This window comes from Monodon monoceros, unplaced genomic scaffold (genome assembly GCF_005190385.1).
Source record: "Monodon monoceros isolate NGI ecotype Baffin Bay Population unplaced genomic scaffold, NGI_Narwhal_1 Super_Scaffold_8, whole genome shotgun sequence".
Classification (NCBI taxonomy): domain Eukaryota; kingdom Metazoa; phylum Chordata; class Mammalia; order Artiodactyla; family Monodontidae; genus Monodon; species Monodon monoceros.
The window spans coordinates 28,107,380-28,131,255 of NW_021703785.1; the positions used below are offsets into that span (position 1 = coordinate 28,107,380).

Genomic DNA, 23,876 nt, shown 5'->3' on the forward strand with positions numbered 1-23,876 from the left:
CAGCGGCCACGGCTCACGGGCCCAGCCGCTCCGCGGCACGTGGGATCCTCCTGGACCAGGGCATGAACCCGCGTCCCCTGCATCGGCAGACGGACTTCCAACCACTGCACCACCAGGGAAGCCCAAAATGTAATTTTTTAAAATTCATTTTGACCTTCTCTGTTTCCAACATTGTCTAGTAGAACTTTCTGGAAATGCTCTACCTCTGTAGTATATAATATGGTAGCCACTATCCACGTGTAGCTATTGAGCACTTAAGATCTGGCTAATACACTGAGAAACTGAATTTTTAATTATATTTAATTTAATTTAATTAATTTAAGATTAAATAGCCACATATGGCAGTGGCAGCCATATTAAACAGCACACGTTTAGTTCATTAACATTTAAAGTAATTGCTGATACGGTTGGACGTAGGTCTACATTTTGTTTATTTTCTGTTTTTTGTCCCTCTTGGATGATTTCTATTGATCTATTTCCAAGATGCCTGACACTTTACTTTGACATATGAGCTTTAACTCGTCTGCACACTCCTTTCTTCTCCTCCATAATTTGGAAGCACACATTCACTGTTCAACACTCAGTTAAGTACTTTTTAACTCTTTGAAGAATTTCCTGAATTCCATAAGTGGGACCATTACCCTCCTTGTTGCCCCTACTATATTGCACATATTTCTCTCTCCTGGTACCTTTAATCTTATTGCTAGCTCTGTCTCTTCCTTATAAGCAATCTATGTCTTATTCATCTTCAATCAGTCCTCCTAACACTGTGATCTGTTCTCTCTGTATTGATTCTTCTTTCTTTTACATCATTTTTCAAATCTCATGATAAGATCCACTAGAAGCAAAACTATTCTCTACAATAGAATTTTTATCCGCCATGGACTGGACAGATATGAATAATGCTGTCCTCAGATTCATCTGACTGAAAACATTATGAAAGAATTGCATCTCAGAAAAACCCCTAACAACAGCACATCCTTTGTCAAAAGGGGGCCTTGTTGCTATTAGACTGAATTGAAATCCACATCAATGGAAATAATTTAATCAGCTAAAGGGATTCTGGATTCTAGCAAAGAAGATAATGCAGATTTCCCTCAGAGATTGTGAAATTGGCAGCAAAATATTTAGTATTCACTAAGGAGACAAAACCACCTTCTGATTATCGCTCCCTGTAATTGGAAGGACAAATTTCCCAGACCTTTTGGCATATTCTCTGAGCATACAGCAGGTGTAGTAGAAAGAACAAAGGCTCTGGAGTAAAACAAACCTGGTTTTGAATCCCAGGTCTTCTGTTTACTAGTTGTGCAGCCTTTGAGATATTCTTTAATCTCTCTGAGCCTCTGATTTATCTATAAAATATGAAAAATGATAATTTGTGCCATTGTTATAAGTACTTAAAATTGTATATTTAAAGTCCCTGGAAAATAAAGTTTGCATTGAACAAATAGAAATCTTTAATGTTACTATATTTATGAGCTTTATCATTATTATTTATAGTATATATGTAGTCAAGTTCATTGGAAACAATTTAAGGCATATTACCGCTAATTTGGTAGCTACTCTTGGCAATATATTTTATTTTGCACAAATTCAAAAGTCTCCAAAATTTTATTTTATTTTAGCTATTCCTAGGACTTATAATTCAACCTCTGAGAAGGAAATTTCAGACCCAAAGAGATTCTCCAGGATCATACGTCAACTGCAGGAAAAGCTGTCACTTACTAAGAACTAAGTGCCAGGTACTGTGCTAAGTGCTTTACCTGTGTTATCTAACTTAGTCCTACAAGAATCGTTGAAGGTAGTGGCCATTGCAAAGGAAGGAAACAAAGCCTTTTAGAGGTTAAACACTTTGCCCAAGCTCATTCAGTAAGATGCAAGATGGGATTCAAAGTCATGTCTCTAAAATCCTTGCTCTTTACCATTCAAAACTGTGTTCCAGCTAATCCAAACCCTCTGTTTTCCAGGCCTGCTGGCTCACTTAGAGGCCAGTCTAGGGTGTGCACTTTCTTAGTGGTAAAGCCAATGGTAAAACCAACATGAACCAGAAAAGAAAGTGCTTTGACATCAGGAAACCACATCATTTTAAATGTGCTACAAATGAATGTTTCTATTAAAGCAGGGGGTAACCAATATTGGTAGGCAGTAGCAATCCTAACACCAGGATTAGCTTTTCTTCCAAACATTTATCTATGTTTTTCCCTAATGCTCACAAGGGTTCTCCTGACAGAGTTGGCTCTGCCCTGCTTACCAATGGGGAAAGCAGAGCCTACTTCTATCCAGACACCACCCGCACAAGAGTGAATCACCCTCAGAGGTGGTGAAGTTCTCTTCATCATTATCAAGATTTTTCCCACTTTGTTGCTTCAGCTTAATGAATGAGAAACTTAAAGGAGAAAATGATGATTAAAAGGACAACAATTGATACTAAGATCCATCCACAGAGATCACATTTCTAAATGTATTTGGGGACAGGAAATCAATATTCTAACCTGAAGACTTGCAAACTGAATTGAAACATTTTCTTCCCCTCACAATGTCTAAAACTGAAGAATGATTCTGTAGTCCTTATTAAAAGTAAATACAAATATCATTCTTAAAAGGCATGCTATAGCAGAGCTATAATCAAGGCCAAAAGGGCTTTAATTGGCCTTTCCTTTGGTCAAGAAAGGAATGTTGGTTGTAATTCCTTAATTTTCGGAGTGTGCGTATGTCTAAGTGAGATGAAATGGAGTTTTAAGACTTCGGCTTTAATAAATTCCTCTTGAGGAACTATCACCATGATGATCACTTGCAATTAACTGGAGCTGTTTAGAGAGCCACTAATTCCAGCAGAATTCCTGTTTTTCTTGCTATGACTCAGGTTGCCCCTAAATCCTACCTAGCACAGAAAAGCTGTGTGTATGTGTCTGGAAGAGAAAAAAAAATGATTTTAAGATTTTTAGACTCTGGCTTTAGCTAATTTTTCTTTTTTCTAGTGGCTCATCTAACACAAAATAAGAAGAATGCACAAGAAAAGCAGAAAATTCATTGAATGTTCCATTACTAAAATATCCAGGTTCAGGGCTCAATGTTTTTGGTTTTCAAAATCTCAAAATATCTTATTAAATTTATTTATAGATTACAATATTAGAAGGGAAGGAACTAATCTACCTAATGCACTTTCCTTGAGAAATAATGACGTGGATGTTTAATAAGGTATACATCAATAGAATGTAATCATTTTACATCTTTTCAAACTAGGCAGACTAGTCTTTTCTCAATTAAGAAATACAAAAGGACGCTTGCCCTTCCCCCCAAAAAAAATCAAAGAGAAGATGAGATAAACTAGAGCATCCCATACAGTTGTATATTTTGTGCACTGCTTAAACACACATGACCAAGGCGGGGGCAAATGAGTTTGGAAATCTAAGCTCTGTTTGCCTAGCTGGACTCCATGGCTCTCCAGGGGAGGTTCTCTGTGAGGGGGATGGGGGGTGGCAAGTCAGAAAGAACACATCTACCCAGTGGATGCCTTTCTCTAATTTACCCAGCCAGAGGGAGCACTCTTTCTAATTTGTAAAAGGCCCTGTAGAGCCTGGTTGTCATCTGGTGGAAAGACCACATTCTTCATGATACGCATTTTCTTTAACTCTAAAATTGCTATGTGCAATTTCGTATGTTGTTCATTCATTCAACAGTCCCTTAGCTGTTTCAGACACTGATATACCAAGGAACAAACCATAGCACCTGACCACAAGGAGCTTTTAGTCTAGGTACATGGAGACAAGTACCCAAAGATTACAATGCATAGTTCCTTTTAGGCTTTTGTGGGATTATGTTCCTAAAATTACCATGACTATCAAAACTGGAGCTGGCAAAATAACATGTGGCAGAAAACAGGGAATATGGAAGGGAATAGCTCATTTCCACAGCAAACCAGATTCCCCCATGTTAAAAACCTTGCTTCAACAGCAAACATTTCTCTTGACTAATTTTCTCCAATTATTCAGAAAAAATTACTGCATCCTTGTGATCTGGGAAACTACAGAATTTCCTACCAGTTCACAATCTGTGGACTCTCTAGGTCCAATACAAACTCCATCCTTTATTAGTGTATGAACTGGGCATGTTCTGTGCCTCAGTTCCTCACTTGTTAAGTAATAGATTATAATAATATAGAATTGTTAAGAAGATTAAATGAGATAAATCATATAAAGTGACTGGATTCTATATTTTACGCATTTATTTTAAAGTTTATAAATCTAATGTTGCTGGCAAGTTTGAATTTAATGGGTGGTATTTTGTTTTGATTTTGGGAGGGATTTTTTTTTTTACTTTTTATTCTATATTGGAGTATAGTTGATTAACAATGTTGTGATAGTTTCAGGTATATAGCAAAGTGATTCAGTTATACATATACATGTATCTATTCTTTTTCAAATTATTTTCCCATTTAGGTTGTTACATAATATTGAGCAGAGTTCCCTGTGTTATACAGTAGGCCCTTGTTGGTTATCCATTTTAAATATAGCAGTGTGTACATGTCAATCCCGAACTCCCTAACTATCCCTTCCCCTCACCAGTAGTCTGTTTCTGTTTTGTAAATAATTTCATTTGTATCATTTCTTTTTAGATCCTGCATATAAGAAATACCATATGATATTTCTCTTTCTCTGTCTGACTTACTTCACTCAGTATCACAATCTCTAGGTCCATCCATGTTGATGCAAATGGCATTATTTCATTCTTTTTAATGGCTGAGTAATATTCCATTGTATATATGTACCACATCTTCTTTATACATTCCTCTGTCGATAGACATTTAGGTTGCTCCTATGTCTTGGTTACTGTAAACAGTGCTGCAATGAACATTGGGGTGCATGTATACTTTTGGACCATGTTTTTCTCCAGATATGTGCCCAGGAGTGGGATTGCAGGATCACATGGTAGCTCTATTTTTAGTTTTTTAAGGAACCTCCATACTGTTCTCCATAGCGGCTATACCAATTTACATTCCCACCAACAGTGTAGGAGGGTTCCCTTCTCTCCACACCCTCTCCAGCCTTTGTTGTTTGTGGATTTTTTGATGATAGCTATTTTGACTTGTGTGAGATGATATCTCATTGTAGTTTTGATTTGCATTTCTCTAATAATTAGCAATGTTGCATATCTTTTCATGTACCTCTTGGCCATCTATTTATCTCCTTCGGAGAAATTTAGGTCTTCTGCCCATTTTTTGATTGGGTTGTTTGTTTTGATGATATTAAGACCCATGAGCTCTTTGTAAATTGTGGATGGGAGAGATTTTTTATATTTTCCTTTGGTTTTATATTTTTCCTATTTTCACAATTTTCAATAAAATTTTTATTTACCTCATGAGGCTTTCTCAAGTATCTTGGTAGTTGAGAACTGATTTTCTGAATTGTAAGAGCAAAGAATAATAGTAAAAGTATTGGTTCTGAAGCCATACAGTTCTGAGTTCAAACTTGCCTCTGACACTCCTCAATTCGAATGCATCTTACATTAGGATCATCTTAGAATTACTGTGTGTATATAAGGCCATATTTCCTTCTCTCCCTGAAAAGCTATTGTTAAACCAATAGTGTTTTGGCTTTTGTTTTGAGTTTTTGGTGTTTGGGGCTTTCTTGGCCTTGCTTTGTTTTATTTTTACAACCTATAGTGTCTTAACATTTAGGAAATAGTAACTTGTGTAATGGTAAGCAATTTGTTTAACCTCCTTAAGTCACTGTTTCTTCATCCGTAAACCTATTTTACTCATGAACCTGTTCCTTAAAGTCAATATGAGAAATAAATAAAATAATGCATATAGGGTGCCTGGCATTGTGCCTGGCATGTACTGAATGATTTATACATGTTAGCCATTAATAATTTGTATCCACATTTTTGCATTGAGAGGATGAAATATAAATAGATTCTCTTTCTCTGCAGTAAACCATAAAGTTGCTCCCAGAAGGGTCTACTGGAAGAGTCATTATCACTGACTTTTTTAAGGGAAACACATTAGACGATTAGAGATCTCAAATTTTGGCATTTATGTGTGAGTAGGGGGTTGCTGTATTGTCATGGCTATTTTGACAGGATGAGTAGAGTCCAGAGAAATTCACAGATCAGCCCCCTGGAGATCACCTGTGGAAATCATTTTGGGGGAAGTGACTTCTAGGCTGAGACCTCAAGGATGAGCAGGAGTTAGCTGGGTAAGCACAGAGGAGAAAGAGATCTGCAGGTACAGGAGGTACCAGGTCCTGAAGGTGAGAAAGAGCAGGGTGTGTTAGACACTAATCAGTGCTATTCATAAAGCTTTACTGTATCTACAAAACATACTGCGTATTTGACCATAAGTAATGAACACACTTCTTTCAAGATTTAGGGGATCATTCCTAAATCATAAACCCTCTCCTTTTTGAGATAAAGAAACCAAAGTTTAGAGATGAATGACAGGAAAGAGGGGGAGATAGAAGGTAACTAACATGGTGGGCACCCATTGTGTGTCAGACAAATGACATTATGCATATATAATAGATGAGGAGGCTGAGACATAAAGATGTTAATTAAGTCACTCAAAGCCATAGCTTTAACAAGAGCAGAGCCATACTTTTGTTTCCCTACATCTGTGTCTCTATTTCTGCCCTGCAAACTGGTTCATCTGTACCATTTTTCTAGGTTACACACAAACGTATGGACACCAAGGGGGGAAAGTGGCGGGGTGGTGGTGGTGGTGGTACGATGTATTGGGAGATTGGGACTGACATGTATACACTGATGTGTATAAAACTGATGACTAATAAGAACCTGCTGTATAAAAAATAAATGAAATAAAACTCAAAAAAAACAAACAAACGAGCAGAGCCAGAATTCAAACCCCAATCTACAGTCCCTCTAGAATCTAGGATCATTTTCACTACACTGCCTGGAACTTGTATGAGCTCATCCACATGTGAAATTATCCTCACAATGGCACTGTAATTGTTTATTTGTGTATCTATTTCTGCACTAGTCTGTAAACTTCTTGGGAATTGTTTTGTATTTGTAAGCGCATTTCCTGGAAGACAGATGAATCCAACAAGCTGTCAGATGACTGGATGGATAGATGGATGGACGCATGGATGGATGGATGGATGGATAAATGAGCATTTGAGAGATTACTTGAATGGATTTTTCCAAGGGTCTATCCAATTACCTTTCAAGTGAATTGTGATATTCTCAAACATATTTCTAAATTGAATTAATCATATACATTTTAAAAAGTTAATAAGAAATCTACCATAATTTTAAATTTAACAAATATAAGCTGAATGGTTCTGAATAAAGTAATAAGTGGCAGACTCATGAATAGAAGCCCTACATAGTGAGTTCCTTGCAGACACAGTCCATGGCCAATTCATCCCTTTGTCCCTATTATCTGGCCTCTGAACATATTTGGCAAACATATATTGAAAGTCTAATCAGTCAACAGTTCTGATTAGAGTCATGCATGACTGACCTTTTAAGTAACAGAAACAGTCCAATTCTGAAAATAACATTTTCTGGTGGACAAATAATTCTAGACTGATCCTTAAAGGAAGAGGAGAGGTAATGTTTTACCACACAAAATATCTACATTTACTATTTTCATAATGCAATTCCAATGATGCTATCAGATGTCAAATTAAATGTAGATTATGGGCAGGAATGACATGAACATATCTAACCACTGGTACATATAAATACAAACTAGTCAGGACAGACATCATGACCCAGCAGAAGGATGCCTCAATAGGTAAGAACAGACACCAGTATAAATTACCAGTCAAATGCACTGTGTAGGGCATAAATAACAGCCCTGCTCATAGGTCCTTGGAGGTGAGGAGTAGAGAGAGATCGAAGAGGAAAGAGGACCACAGAACAGGCTCTAATGTGAGGACTTGTTTTGAGGAATAGGATAGAGCACAGTTTGCTAACCTCATAACCCATATCAGTCTTGTAGCAAGGCACAAGTGTTACTAAAAAGGCTGAGTACAGATCAGATACTTGCATATTTGGTGCTGGATAACCCAAGTATTGACCTAGAGGTACTGACAAAGGATGGGATTCGTCCAGTGGTCTCTGGGGTTAAATAGAACCTGCAGGTGGAGATTACTCGGTTCAGCTGTGGGGAAAGGAGAAAACCACTCAGACTTCAAAATGAATATCATATGTGTTTGTAGGAGCAGGAACCTTTCCTCCTTCCTCCTTTTGTTTCTCTTCTCTTTGAATTAGATAGCATCAGTTGCTATTGCTTGCAATCAAAGAATAACTGCTACATAAAATACTTTGCCTTATTCCTGACACAATATCCCTAGTAATTCTTTCTAAGCTCATTAGCTCTTTGAACAACCAACTGCTTACTCATTAGGTATTTCTACAGATGTTCATGTAATTTGTGGTTTAGCTCTAAAATATTTTGATGCAAGATACTGGACAAGAACAACTTGAGTAAGATTTAGCAGTATAAGTAACAGGCTTTTTCCCCATGATTTTATATTGAAGAAGCTATCATTGGTTACTGGCTACTGCTAAGTTCCAACACTCTCTCTCCACAGCCCTTGGTTCATGTTACTTTTTCTCCTAGAAATGCCCTTCCTATCGTCTTCACCTGTAGAGAACATATTTATCTTCAAAAGGCTGATTTAAATATCAGCTCTGTGAAGCCTTCCCTATTTCCCAAGATAGAACTAATCGCTCCACATCTGTGATTCCTGGCAACGTCACCTTGGTTGGAGCAGTGCCCTGGTGTGCCTTGATGCAGATACCTGGACTCCTCGAAGAATTCATCTGAGGTTACCCAGGGCTACAACAAATGTTAAAAGTTATATCTGACTCATTGGTATAAAGATGAATATATTAATATTGTATACTAAAACATTTTCTTTGACCTAAAAGTTCATTTTTCTTTCTGCCAGTTTCAAAAGAGAGTAAAACATTTTCATTGACCTTTAAAAGTAGAGTGGACCCTTGGCACCGTGCCCACTTTGTCTAATGAGTAAGCTGTTCCTGTGTGTCTGTGCTCTCATTTAAACATTTTTCTCACTTATATAATCCACAGCCTAAAGGGGCCTCTCTGAAGGAAGATAGGTTTGGTTTCAGAATGTGGGGATAGAACCAAACTTGAGGTAAGGGTAAAATGATTCAGTCTCAGGGGGGTTCTCTTAAAGGAGGCTTATATATTTTTTCTAATTGAAAGATTCAAGTATATAATAATTCTTTTAAAAAAGATTTTGAAACCCATGGACAATTTGCTAATTAAAAATTTTCTCCAAAGAAAAAAAAAATTTAAGATAGAACCAGGGATACAACGGGCATTAGCAGTCATTGGTTTTGTTAGGGGACATACCAATTTAGAGCAATATTTGAATTAATCTGAAATAAAATAACTAGCCTTTGCATTATGCTTTATGACTTATAAAGCACTTTCACACATTTGATCTGCACAGCCAACCTAAAAGGTTGGTATCTTTTATTTTTAATTTGATAGGCAAGAAAAACAAGCCTCAGATGGATTAAATGACTTACCCAAGGTCACACAGCTGGTAGTGCAGAGTCTGGGACTCATGCCCAGTTTTTCTAATTCCAGAATCTCATATTCTTTCCACTACATCATGCTGCCTGTAGAAAAAGAGCATCTATGTAACACAAGCTTAAAAATATGGATCTCACACTTCTAAGTAGATTGATGTTCCTTTAGAAAATGTAACGGCATTTCTGGAGACGTAATTGTGTTGTGGGTTTGGTTCTAAAACATTTTAACAAAAGATGATTGACAAAATTTAGTTTCGATGAAAGTCAAAATTAACTGAACAATATGTTGAACTTACATGAAATCTTATGGACAGTGAACTTTGGTCAAAATTATGATTAAATATGTCAGGAATGTATAGGTAAGTATATTTTTTATTTCAAATTCCACATCTTTGTTCTTTGGGTTGTTAGATTTATTTTTTCTTCCTTTCTCTTCTCAGTCACTTAAGCCTCCCCTTGGAGATGGACTCCTTTCATACCCTCTTTTGGTAAACCTAAAACAGACTTGATTGTGAGAGTTATCTTTTATCAACTCCTTTGCTCCTGAAAGGGGTAATTTCTTCACAAAGGAAACAAATGGAAGGAAGGAAGGAAATGGCATTGAACAAGTCTGATCTTGAAAAAGGCAAAATTCTGCAAAGCATGAAGACTAACTCACATATTATCTGGAAAAAAAGGGGGGGTGTTAAAATTAGTCAGCAATTCACTTTTCACAAGAAAACTGGGCAAAACAAAGAATGAGATTTCAGAAGGACATGTTGACCCAATGCCATACAATACACAAATTGACTCTTTCAATCATAAATCCAGTAGTTTCACAGTTCTAGGAACTAGTCTAGCTGAAAAGAAATTATATTAAGCCAAGTCTGCAAGGTCAGGCAGTGAATAATTGAATGATTGAACGTGAATATGTCATTTTGATTACCCACAGAAGAAGGATCAGGAAATAGCGATTAAGATTTTTCTGGAATGCATTTCTGAAGTTTAAAAATATTTTTGTGTTATTTTATTCAGAAATAAAAGTCCAATTGATTTCACAAATGTCTTGATTTTACATGTCTTACTACTTGTTATTCTCTTCATTTGCAGTAATGAATACAAATAATTATACTGTACGTTTTTAAAATACACAACCTAATTTCATCTTACATTCTACATTCGTCAACTTTTTGGTCTCTGGGTCACAAAACAGAATGTATAATTAAGGTGCAGCCTCATGAAGTTAGCACTGCACAGATTGCTTTATCTATAGCAGACATCTAACCAGAAAGCCAGCAACTCACCCAAATGTGCATTACAACCCGGCTCAATGCAGCAATGAAGTACTTGAAGCAACGTCTGCACAGTGTGTGTTTCTGGTACTTAGGCAATTATTGCCATAGTAGTGAATTTATTTGGAAACCTAAGAACAATATTTGCCCCCCCATATTTTACTGATTGCTACATGGAATTGTCCCCAAAATTTGAACAAACATTATTGGAACTAAGAGGAAACAGTTAATATAGATGGAATACTTCACAGAGCAGATGGGCTTTGGGGTTACTTTCAATAACGATTTTATGGAAGGCTGCTATGGGTCAGGCATGTGTCAAGCACTAGGGATACAGGATGAAAAAGACATAACCCCTAACCTTAAAGAGCTCAGAGGGACTATCTTTATCTTATCTCCAAAATATAGCACACTGATTGGCACATACTAGATGCTCAATAAATCTTGGGTGAATCCCTGGAAGGCCTGATTATTATTGCAAAAAGCCTGCTGCAATCACAGATAAATACACAACAGAAGCTCCAAGACAGAGGGTTAGAGGGAATAAAAGAAGGAGTCACGAATGAAATGAAAAGGATAATAATAGGTGTGGCTGGTATTAGACAACATGGAAGAGAAATGTGGTGTGAAAAAAAATTAATCTTAAAGTGAAAAATGTAAGTGAATTTTATCAGAAAGGAAAAGAGAAGCTACACACTAGAAAACCAAAATATGTACAATAAAAAATTTATACTAGAAAACCAAAAGTTACTTTGAAACCAAAAAGAACTTCATTGATAAATATACAATTTTATGTCAACTTAAAGTATAAATTTTAAAACAAATTTTGGAGACTTTAATCATGACTTGCCATTTACAAAATCATCGTTTTAAACCTTCAATTTTTTTCAACCATTTGACTTCCTATGCTAAATAATAATAGATTGTTAACCATTATTTTTCCATAGTATTCCTTATTTTTTAAAATTTGTTTTGAAATGTAGGAAAAGAATGTTGTACTATAGATTTGGTGATGGAAATTGTCAAAAATAAAATTAGTAAAGGGCAACTTTAGGAAAAACTAGCACTCACATAATTTACAGTTACCCCACAAAATTCTTAATTTTTTTTCAATTTTACTTTTAATAAAATTATACAGAGCAATAACTGGTAATGATTTCCATAAGTCTAGTGAAAATAAAATTTTCATCTTCACAATGCACTTTTCATCCATGTAAATTAATGGGACTGGAATCAGAAATTTAAGGAAGTCATCAACTTGACTTGTTGAAATTTGCCAGGGTTCAGGGAGCAATTGGCAAATCAGACAAAGCACTGAAGGCAAGAATTTGATATTTCAGATCTCAGTGCCATTTTGGCTATGGGAGGTTTTTGAACTGGAAAACATGATAAATCTTGAAAGAACAATTTCCACCTAGGCTTTATGAAGATAGGCACTGTTGACAAATTAATATATGATTTTGACAAAGATATCTTCATTCTTATGGCTAAAATGTGGCCAACTATTAAGGAGTTATCTGCTGCTAAGACAGTTCTTAGTCTTTGTGAGTCTTTGTTACGCCGACAGAGACTTTTTTAGTCTAAAAGACCAACAATGTTCAAAACATTTTCAAGTAAGTCCTGACTTCCCAATAAGATATATTTATGCTTTCTTTATGCTGTAAAGTAATGCAGGCATGACCCACTTTCTCCCAAAGACCTGCATAATACTAAATACATTTATTTAATTAAAAATTTTTTAATTAACCAAAATATTCTGAATTACAGAAGACAAATTTGACCTGCTCAGTGATATTGTTTAGTGATAAATGGTTTACATTTTATTTACTATTATATAATTTGGTCTTCCAACTGCTTAGCTACTTAGACATTAGTCAGGTAAGACTTACAGTGTCTCAAGCATTTCACAGAATAATATATGAATTTTTCAGATTATTGAAATAAAATATAGATTTGCTTTAAATCTATACCTACTCTTTTCTTGTGAAAGCTAGTGACAAAATACATATGCCAGTAGCATAATATTGCAGCCAAATTGTTAAGAAAATCTGGCCAAGTTTGATTCTATTCAAGAACAAAGTTTCATTTTCAAAAAATATAATGGCAATTATCAAAATTATTAAAACGTCCTATACACACATTAAAGCAGTTTTACTCTACTTAAAAAAAAAAAAGATCCAGACCTATCAATTCATTCTGAAAATAAAGGGATTAATTCCATTAGAAACAAAAAGAGCAGTACCTGAAACAAGGACCCTTCCACTGGAAGCAAAGCAAGTTGTTTTCCATGGTACTGGGAAGAGAGTACAAGAAGATGCCAATGTTCTGAAGATAAGAAGGGAAGTCTACCCAAGAACAAATGGCCTGCAGAATCATCCTCCCAATACACACTCAAAATAATGTTTGACCATGTCTGGGCATCTCATGGCCCAGGCAAATTGACATATAAAATTAATCATCACAAGTGACATCTTTAAAGTACTGAAAGAAAATTCTGTTTTTCAAGGAAAATGTTCTTTATAAGTTACCCCAAAATTCATTTTCAGACAAACAAAAAATTAAAGATTTAATTTCCAGTAAACCACACTAAAAGAAGTACTGAAGGAAGTTCTTCAGGCATAAGAAAAATAATCCCAGATTAAAAGTACGAAAATTCAGGGAAGAAAAAAAAGTCATAAAAAGGGGAAATTTGTTGATAAATCTAAGTTAATATTGAATAATTTAAAAATATTTTCTGGGGCCTAAATACATAACAGCATTTGCCAAAAAAAAAAATTAGGCTCTAATATGTCAAGGATGCATGTTATAACCTCTAGAGTAACTATGAAAAGAATGAAAAAGAATGGGCACACAGCTAATAGCTGAGGGAGAACAGAATGCTGATTAATGAATGAATAAAAGAGTGAATGAACTGTAATTTCTTGTCAACAAAAAAACAAAAAAGAGAGAGAGGAAAAGGAAGCTAGATCAGGGAGAAAATGAGAAAACAACACTAATGTAGTAAATTTAAGCTCAAATATGCCACTATTTGTATTAGAGTTAAATTGACTAAATATTCTAATTAAAGGACAGAGTGGATTTTTTCAAATAAGAGCTATAACTTAAGTATAAGGACATAAAAATATTGAAACTAAAAGAATGGGAAAGTTATCACAAACAAAACAATAAAAAAAAAACTGTAATAGCTATGATAATTAGACAAATAGGCCTCAAGGCAAGAAGCATTCCTAGAGATAGAGTGCTCCTACTGTTAAAAGTGACGACTGACAAGAAATATATAAAAAAGCTAAATTTGTATGTATCAAATAACATAGCTTCAAAATATAGAAACAAAAATTTTCAGAACTAAAAGGAGAATAAAACAAATCCACAGAGTGCGATACTTAAACACCACTCTCTTAGTTACTAATAGAATAATTGTGGGAAAGTATTAATAGAGACAGAGGAGATTTGAACAACACAATAAATTTGACCTAATTGACATATTTAAAGCATTGGATTCAACAAATAAAAATATACATGTTTTTGATGTGCACATCAAACATGCAAAATTGACGCTATGCTGGGCCATATAGCAAACCACAGTAATGTTCTCTGACTACAGTGGAATTAAGCAAGAAATGAATAAAAAAATAAAAACTATTAAACCCGAAACTATTTATTATCTCTAAAACTTCTAAATAACTAGTGGGTCAAAGAAGAAATCACAGTAAGTATTAGATAATATTTTAAACTACATGATAATTAAAATGAAATGTATCAAAAATATGTGAAATGCATTAAAGCAATTATTAGAGGAAATTTTATAGCCTTAAATACATATTTAGAAAAAAAGACTAAAATCAATGATACCTATATCAATATCAAGAATTTAGAAAAATAACAAAAAATAAACAAATAAAAAGGGAAAATATTTTAAAGACAGAGGTTAATAAAAATTTTTTTAAAGTCAAACAGTTCTTTGAAAAAAATAAAATTTGTGAACCTCTAGCACAGCTAATTAAGAAAATGAGAAAAAAAGTCACAAATAATCACTACAGGAATGAAAATGGGGACATCAGTACAAATACTAGAGTCATTAATAAGATAATAAGAGGATATTATTAAGAACTTTTGTCAATGAATTTGAAAATTTACATGAAGTGGTCAAATCCTACAAAAACACAATATACCAAAACTGATTCAAGAAGAAATAGAATAGAGTCCTATATGTATTAAAGAAATTGAACCCAAAATTAAGAACCCTTCCAAGAAAACAAAAGACAAAAACACCTCCAGGTTCAAACAGCCTAACAAGTGAAGTTAAGAAAGAAATAGCACCAAGCTTATACAGACTATTCCAGGGAATCAATAAAAGGGGGAACAAGTAGCAACTCACCTATGAAGCCATCATAACTTTTATGCAAAAACCTGACAAGGACGTTGTAAGAAAGAAAATTACAGGTGAATCTCTCTCAGAAACACATATGTAAAAGTTTAAATAAGGTATTATAAAATAGTAACCAATATATAAAAAGTATTATACATCATGACCAAGATGGGTTTTTTCCCTAGGAATTCAAAGGTGGTTTCACATTTGAAAACCAATAAATGTAATTTACTGTATTACAGACCAAAGAAGAAAAAGAATGTTACAGTAGATTCAGAAAAAAAGTTGATAATTTTCAGTACCCATTGGTGATTTAAATAAACAGTAATTTAAAAAAATTTAACAAGCCAAAAATAGAAGACATCTCTTTGTCTTGAATCTGGGCTTGTCCTTGTGACTTTCTTGACCAATAGAAGATGATAGAAGTGACATTCTGGGACTTCTAGGATTGATCATAAGAAGACTTGAAACTTCCACCCAAGCTTTTCTGAACCTTGCCATCTATCTAAAGTCAACTATCCTGAGACTACCATGCTGTAGAGGACACAGGTGCATGCTGTGGTGAATTCTCCCAAATGAGCCCAGCCTTCCAGCCATCCCCACCAAGAAGATACATGTGAGAGAAGCCATCCACCAGCTGAATACCTCCAAGTTACCTCCTTCAATATCATATGAAAAAAAAGAATTTCACAGGGCTATGTTCACTAAAAATATAGCAACTGATGAAAAGTCAAGTACATCTTGTATTTAAATAGGATGGGGTGACAAATGTTACCAATTATTTTCTGAGTAGCTATGGAAGATCTGAGATGTCAGAAACTGCTACAATTACACAATTCATCTATTTCCTTCACTAGAACAGGAGTTGGCAAACATTTTGTGCAAAGTCTCAGACAGTAAATAGTTTAGACTTTGTGAGTCAAGAGGCCACAAAGGATATTATATATAAATTACATAAGTAAGAAAACAAACTTATAAAAATTTTTATTCAGAATTCAAAGTATGGGAATTCCCTGGCAGTCCAGCGGTTAGGACTGTGCTTCCACTGCCGAGGGCCCAAGGTTCGGTCCCTGGTCGAGGGATCTAAGGTGCTGTGAGCCGTGTGGAGTGACCAAAAAAAAAAAAATCTATATCTATATCTATATAAAATATAATAATCATAATAGAGTATAATTTTTTGTAATACAGGTCTTCTAATGAGATGAATGGAATTATTTTGGTAATGACTGCTGAGCTGGGGGTCAAAATTAGTGTGCCTGTCATCAAATAAATCGCAAATGTTTGTCTATAGAAAACGTTCTTATCTCACAGGCCATACAAAAATAGGCAGCAGGCCAGACTTGGCTCACAGGCTGTATTTTGCCAACCCCTGCACTGCAGTATGAAAAAGCTGAGTACCTTCCTTGAAGCTTCTCTGCAATTAGGTGAAAGCACAAGGTCATTTTGTTGCTGTTTTACATGCTCTTCTGTTGGCTTGGGGCAGAGCAGGGCAAATCCACAAACATTGGCTGGGTACTTTTATGTGATTACTGAGATATACGGGTAAGGCAACAAGAAAATTTGCCCTTCAGGCTTTTCTTTACTTTTTTTCACATTTTTCGACTTTCCTTAAGACCTCCTTCAGAAAGCTTCCCCACCTCTCTGGCATAGAGTCTTAGAATTGACTCTAACCCCTTAAAAACAATAATTTGGGCCTTAAGACTCAGGTGAATCATTCTCCAACTATAATATCTCTAACCAAGTTTAGGTATCTTTACTGTAAAAAAATTTTGTTTTCCAATCTCAATCATTTAAGTTGTGATTTAAATTGCTTTGAATTTAATTAAAATAGAGAACAGTTACTTCTAGGCAAGTATCCTCTCATTACCTGCAGGATAGCCCTAGATATCCATTTCCATCTCTTCCTCTAAGCGTGTGACAACGTCTCCTTGACTACAGGAAGTGTGTTGCTAAGAAGCACATTGCTGTACCGGATCTAAGACAAAAACCAACACTACAGGGCTTCCCTGGTGGCGCAGTGGTTGAGAATCCGCCTGCCGATGCAGGGGACACGGGTTCGTGACCCGGTCCGGGAAGACCCCACATGCCACGGAGCGGCTGGGCCCGTGAGCCATGGCCGCTGAGCCTGCGCGTCCGGAGCCTGTGCTCCGCAATGGGAGAGGCCACAACAGTGAGAGGTCCGCGTACCAAAAAAAAAAAAAAAAACACAAAAAATACCCAACACCATCAATGAAATAGTTATCGCATATAGCTATTTCCTACCTGCAATTAGCCATGGGGTTTTTGTTAAAACCCAACAGACTCCATATGGAAAACAATGTGATTTGAGATGAAACAACATCCTTAGAAAACTTCCAGTAACTCCTACTAAAAATTGTACTAAAAATCATTAAATCAATGTGCTGCTAGCAAACACTCTTTAGACAACTGAATTTAGGTACTTTACAACGGAAACAGAACTATATTAGAAAAAACAGCATTTTAACTGTCATTACTAAGCATCCTCCCATTCTCCCACTTTATTTCTTTGCATTCATTTTGCCCCACTCTTACTATTATTTGAGATTTGAGAACTAAATTGTTTTCAAAATTTCTAGTACACAATTTGTCTGAAATAATAGAGTACAGTGATGTATAAGGTACAGAAAAGTTTAAGGTACAAAATTAGCAAATATTTATGCAAATGAATAACCTAAAAGTGGAATTTCTTCATTTTTTTTTCTATGCCCAGAAATTCAAAGGTGCTCATATCTATTTTTCCTTCAGACTCTCTACATAGTGTTTTATCATGTATTATGACCATCTAATGAGTGAGTTATCTTGTGTGCGCATCTTATCTCCCTTACCAGGGACCTTCCCTGTCCCGTGTCCACATTTTTCCATATGCAGCACTAGAATAATGATGGGTCAAATTAGGTTGATTAAATCACCAGCTCCAGAGAGTTCCTGAGCATTTTTGCTCTGCTGATAAGGCAATGAAAATATTGCTATGAACATTGTCTGCTTTCATAACAGGATTACATCTTGGCTGCAGCTGACTATACCTTAACTTTGGGGTGGGCCTTTTCTTTGGAACATATCAGTTAGGACTCCAAGGAACATAGCGTGCTTCACTCACCTAACATGTTAATATGTCATCCTCTTTTTGCTGGAACATGTTCTCTTATGAGAACAATAAGCTTTTCAAAATGTTTTGTTGTGGATTTTTGTTTTTGTTTGTTTGTTGGCTTGTTTTCACCTCAGCGAAGATGCATTCATATGTGTAAGCCTAGGCACGATAGTTCCTAAGAGCACAACGGAATTTGTTTACTTCTAAAGGGCTGATTCATCATTGCTAGCTGCTGGCTTTGTTTGTTGCCTGGGAATCGAATTCAGGAACTGCACAATTATGAGTGTTTTCATGAAAGGACACATACATGTTCTATAATTTTATTTACCATTTCCATATTACTTCATCAGGATTGCTCCATTTGCCTCTGTGTGCTCTGGGAGGGATGGCTCAGTCTTAAAAGTAATCATACATGGCAAGGAGATCTTTGCTAATCATTTGATTTTTAAGTGAATTTCATTTGCAGTATCTGGACTATCTCACTCTGCTCTGAATTTTCCCAGAGCAATTTATTTGCATCTCTTTTATGACCTTTAGTATGTGTTGTGGGCTGAATTATGTTCCCTCAAAATTCATGTTGATGCAGATGGCCAATAGGCACATGAAAAGATGCTCAATATCCCTAATAATTAGAGAAATGCAAATCAAAACTACAATGAGGTATCACCTCACACTGCTCAGAATAGCCATCATCAAAAAGTCTACAAACAATAAATTCTGGAGAGGGTGTGGAGAAAAGGGAACACTCCTACACTATTGGTGGGAATGTAAATTGGTGCAGCCACTACTGAGAACAGTATGGAGGTTCCTTAAAAAACTAAAAATAGAGTTACCATTTGATCCAGCAATTCCACTCCTGGGCATATATTTGGAAAAAACTCTAATTTGAAAAGATACTTGCACCCCAATGTTCACAGCAGCATTATTTACAATAGCCAAGACATGGAAACAACCTAAATATCCATCAACAGATTAATGGATAAAGAAGATATGGTGTATGTATGTGTGTATATATATATGTATGTATGTATATAATGGAATATTACTCAACCATTAAAAACGAATGAAATAATGCCATTTGCAGCAACATGGATGAACCTAGAGATTATCATATTGTCAAGTAAGTCAGACACAGAAAGACAAATATCATATGATATCACCTATATGTGAAATCTAAGAAAATGATACAAATGAACTTATTTACAAAACAAAAATAGACTCACGGATATAGAAAACAAACTTATGGTTACCAAAGGGAATAACAGTGTGTATGTGGGGGTAAGTTAGGAGTTTGGGATTAACAAATGCACACTACTATATATAAAATAGATAATCAACAAGGACTTACTGTATAGAACAGGGAACTATACTCAATATCTTGCAATAACCTACAATGGAAAAGAATCTGGAAAATAATATATATATATATATATATATATATATAAAGCAGAATCACTTTGCTGTACACTTGAAAACTAATACAACATTGTAAATTATACGTCAGTAAAAAAAATTCATATGTTGAAGTCCAAATCTCTAGCACCTCAACTTATGGCTGTATTTGGAGACAGGGTCTTTAAAGAGCTAATTAAGGTAAAATGCAGTCATTAGGGTGGGCCTTAATTCAATATGACTGGAATCCCTATTAGAACAGATTAGGATGCAGGCATGCAGAGAAGGAAGGCCATGTGAAGACACAGGTAGAAGGCTGCCATCTGTAAGCCAAGGAAAGAGGCCTCAGAAGAAACAAACTCTGTCAACACCTTGAGCTCAGACTTCTAGCTTTCAGAACTGTAAAACAATAATTTCTTTGCTTAAGCTGCCCAGTCTATGGTACTTTGTTATGGCAGCCCTGGAAAACAAATATCGTATGCCACCTTGGGCAACAGTTATTTATGCATATATACTAGCTCCTAGATATTAACCTTACGAATTCTTTGGAATCAAAGTCCATGTCATAAATATTCATGTCCTCTACAATGCACTCCTTTGCAGACAGTACATATTTAATAAATATAAACTCAGTGAATACATTTATTAATTATAAAATATGGAAATGGTATGAGATTTATCTAAAAAAATATTTTGAAACAAGCTTAGAAATACACGTTTAAAAAGACATTTATTTAAATACAGTACTAAGGAAAAGGATTTAATGGTATTATTATCTTTTGCAATGAATAATACCTATTATCATGCTATGATCTTCAGAGGGATTTAATATATGTGATTATTATATTAGTTTCCTAATTGCTGTAACAAAATAGTGGCTTAAAACAACATGAATTTATTCTCTTACAGTTCAAGAAGCAGAAGTCTAAAATCAAGGTGTTGGCATGACCAGTTCTTTATGGAGGCTTTAGGAGAGGGTCTGTTTTCTTCCCTTTGCCGTCTGCATTCTTAGGCTTCTGGCTCCTTCCTCCATGTGCAAAGGGCATCTCTCTGACCTCTGGTTCTGCCATCACATCTCCTTTTTCTGATTTTGGTCCTCCTACCTCCCTCTTATAAAAATTCTTGTGATTACATTGGGCCCACCCAGATAAGCCATTATAATCTCTCCAGCTCAAAATCTTTAATTTAATCGTATCTGCTATGTTTCTTTTACCATGTAAGGTAACATATTCATAGGTCCTAGGAATTATGCGTGTACATCTTTGGAGGACAAATAGTCAGCCTGCCACAAACTTGGGCAGGCTCTGGGGCTAGTAATGCTGTAATAGAGGTAAGTGAAGAGGTCAAGACAGCCTCAGGGACTGCACAGAAAAGGAAAGGGAGAAGGGAACTTACTATGAAGTGAGTACCAGGAAAGACAGCTGGGCAGGCTGAAGGCCAGTGTGTAAAAAGACATGTCAAGCTCAGGTGTGATCTAACCATATGGAAGTAAAGATTACTCTCAGTTTCCATCAGGCTCTCTATCACAGTAAATTAACTTTTAATTTATTTAGTGGGATGGAGACGTGGAAAGTATGTGTCTGCTAAATTTGAAAATTAATTCCATTCGGACCATGAATTCTGGCAATCATTCCAGGTCAATGTCCTAAAAAGCATTTAACTGTACAGAGATATCATTTTTAAAACACTATTTGATGTAGCTTTATCACTTTTAATAGAGCTGCTGAGAAATGACACCATTAAATTTCAGAGATCTTTATATAATAATTGTATCTTTGTAGGAAGCATAAAGTTTAATAATTAATTCAGAGACCATGATCAATTAGGTATTCTAGGTGGGATGTTATGCATATACAAAACAAATACAAATAAGTAAAAACCAAAGCAATATTGGTTTTGGAAAAAAATGGTGAATTTGGTTTTTTTGTTGTTGCTTTGTTTTGTTTTGTTACAATTTCCCCGATCCATTCTCTTCCTCATTAAGTCCCACCTTATAGCCATAGGAAGTGAACATACTTTATGAATCTCTTTGATCTTTTTACCAGTATTTATTTACCAACCATAGAGTTTTAAGTTTCTTATTAAATATAAAATTAAATCATATACTTATGACCTAGAGAATGTTAAACCTACTAAAAAGTGGGCATCTGAATAACTTTGAAACCCTTAAAGTATAACATGTATACCAAACGTCACCAGAACTTTTTAAAACAGTCTCTATTATATATATATATATATACACACATATATATGAATAAATAGACAAAATTCAATATTCTATATCACTGGGTAGAGTAGCAAATAGGAGTTCTTTTCCCAGTTTTTTTAAAAGTCTTTATTAAATTTGTTATAATATCGCTTCTGTTTTATTTTATGTTTTGGTTTTTTGGCCGTGAGGCATGTGGGATCTTAGCTCCCCGACCAGGGATCAAACCTGCACCCCCTGCATTGGAAGGTGAAGTCTTAACTACTGGACCGTCAGGGAAGTTCCTTTTTTCCCAGTTTTAACTCTTTAATAGATGAATAACCATAAACAGCTCATATAACTGCTCTAAGCCTTAGTTTCCTCCTCTGAAAAATGAAGGGATTGAATTAGGGGATTGCTTCAATCACTCTGACTCTTGAGTTCTATGATTTTAAGTCTGTGTGTCCTCATTACCCACATAGTAAAATCCCACTGTGGTGAATTTCATATAAGCTTTACAATTTTTAGTCAAAATAAAATGTTAGATGAGAATTCAAAACTAGAATTCACATATTGTTCCTATAGAACCTAGAGACTAAACAGCCAAAAGAGAGAAATTATTAAGGGAAAAGGAAGTCTTGGAGCCCTTTATTAAAAAGGAAGGAACATCAGTTTCCTTCTGTCCCAGTCTGTCTTCTTACAAGCTCCTGGATGCTGCCTGTGTAGTGGGTACTCTGGGAATTCAAGCATATTTTCCCAGTAAGAGTTGAAATATAAGTGAGGCAAGAAAGCAAAAATGGAAGAATGGTTGTTAGTTGACATTTTTGACAAAAGAATTCGAGAACTACATATGAGCATGATATTAGTTTTACAATGCAAACAGCACACAAACAAGCTATTTTGACCATGTGTGACAAAGACCAAGAAAAGCATTTATAAAGAAGCATTCAGGGACTTCCCTGGTAGTACAGTGGTTGGGCACCTGCCTGCTAGTGCAGGGGACGCGGGTTCGATCCCTGGTCCAGGAGGATCCCACGTGCTGTGGAGCAACTAGGCCCATGTGCCACAGCTACTGAGCCCAAGTGCCGCAACTACTGAAGCCCGTGCGCCTAGAGCCCGTGTTCTGCAACAAAAGAAGCCACCACAATGAGAAGCCCGTGCACCACAATGAAGAGTAGCCCCCGCTCGCCGCAACTAGAGAAAGCCTGTGTGCAGCAACGAAGACCCGATGCAGCCAAAAATTTAAAACTTAAAAAAAAAAAACTTAAAAAAAAATAAGAAGAAGCATTGAGAGTATAGAGCCCACAGAAGACTGTGAGCCATTAGCAGAGGCAGAGAAATTTTGTTATGGCAAACTCTTTTTTGTAATTGTTTTCTTATAATTACATATTTAACTATAAATGCTCCCTTACCTGGCTGAGACATGCCTGGCTTGGCCACCTGCACTGGGTACCCCTAGCACCCACTGGCTGTGTGTTGAAAAGACCAAAGCATGTTTGCAGAGAAGAACAGATGGGTGCATATGCCCGTAGGCAGTTCTGTCTTCCCAGAAGAACCAGCTTGTTCTCGCAGAAGGGTTTAGAAAATGAGCTGAAGGAATCACTCTATTCAGACAAAGCAAAAACATCACCAATTTCCCCTTTCACATGCATAACTGGAAGCTATATCCTTTAGTCCTCTTAATTACAAAAAGCCAGTAAACATATCTACAGCATATCTACCGTTTTCTATAACCAACTGAGAATGACTTTCATTAGATTTCATAGTTAATGAACTGGGTGTCTGGGAATTAGGGTGGGGGAAGGCATCTTTATTTCACTCAAGAATGTCTAAAATAAAACAAATTTGGCCACGGATGCTACTAAAAGCCTATTAAAAACAACATATCCCCTGACCACTAACCAAAGTTTGACCCATGATGAAGACCATGGTTTTATAGACAAAACAAATGCAAAATTTAAGCTATTACCTAATTATTTTTACCAAAGGCATCATCTGAGCTGCTTAGACCAC

At 35.7% G+C, this 23,876-nt stretch overlaps 1 protein-coding gene across 10 annotated transcripts in view; it reads right to left on the minus strand.

Annotated features, from left to right (window-relative positions):
- The window catches only part of SCEL (sciellin), a 254,474-nt gene that overhangs the window by 228,667 nt on the left and 1,931 nt on the right, over positions 1-23,876 (minus strand). For 9 of the 10 annotated variants that reach the window (XM_029210129.1, XM_029210127.1, XM_029210126.1 and 6 more), the window contains exon 2: positions 9,532-9,624. In XM_029210129.1, coding sequence (XP_029065962.1) covers positions 9,532-9,571 — 40 coding nt within the window. In that variant the 5' untranslated portion in view covers positions 9,572-9,624. Of the gene's footprint in view, positions 1-9,531; positions 9,625-23,876 lie in introns of those variants that run through there. The other variant, XM_029210122.1, reaches the window with a different exon arrangement.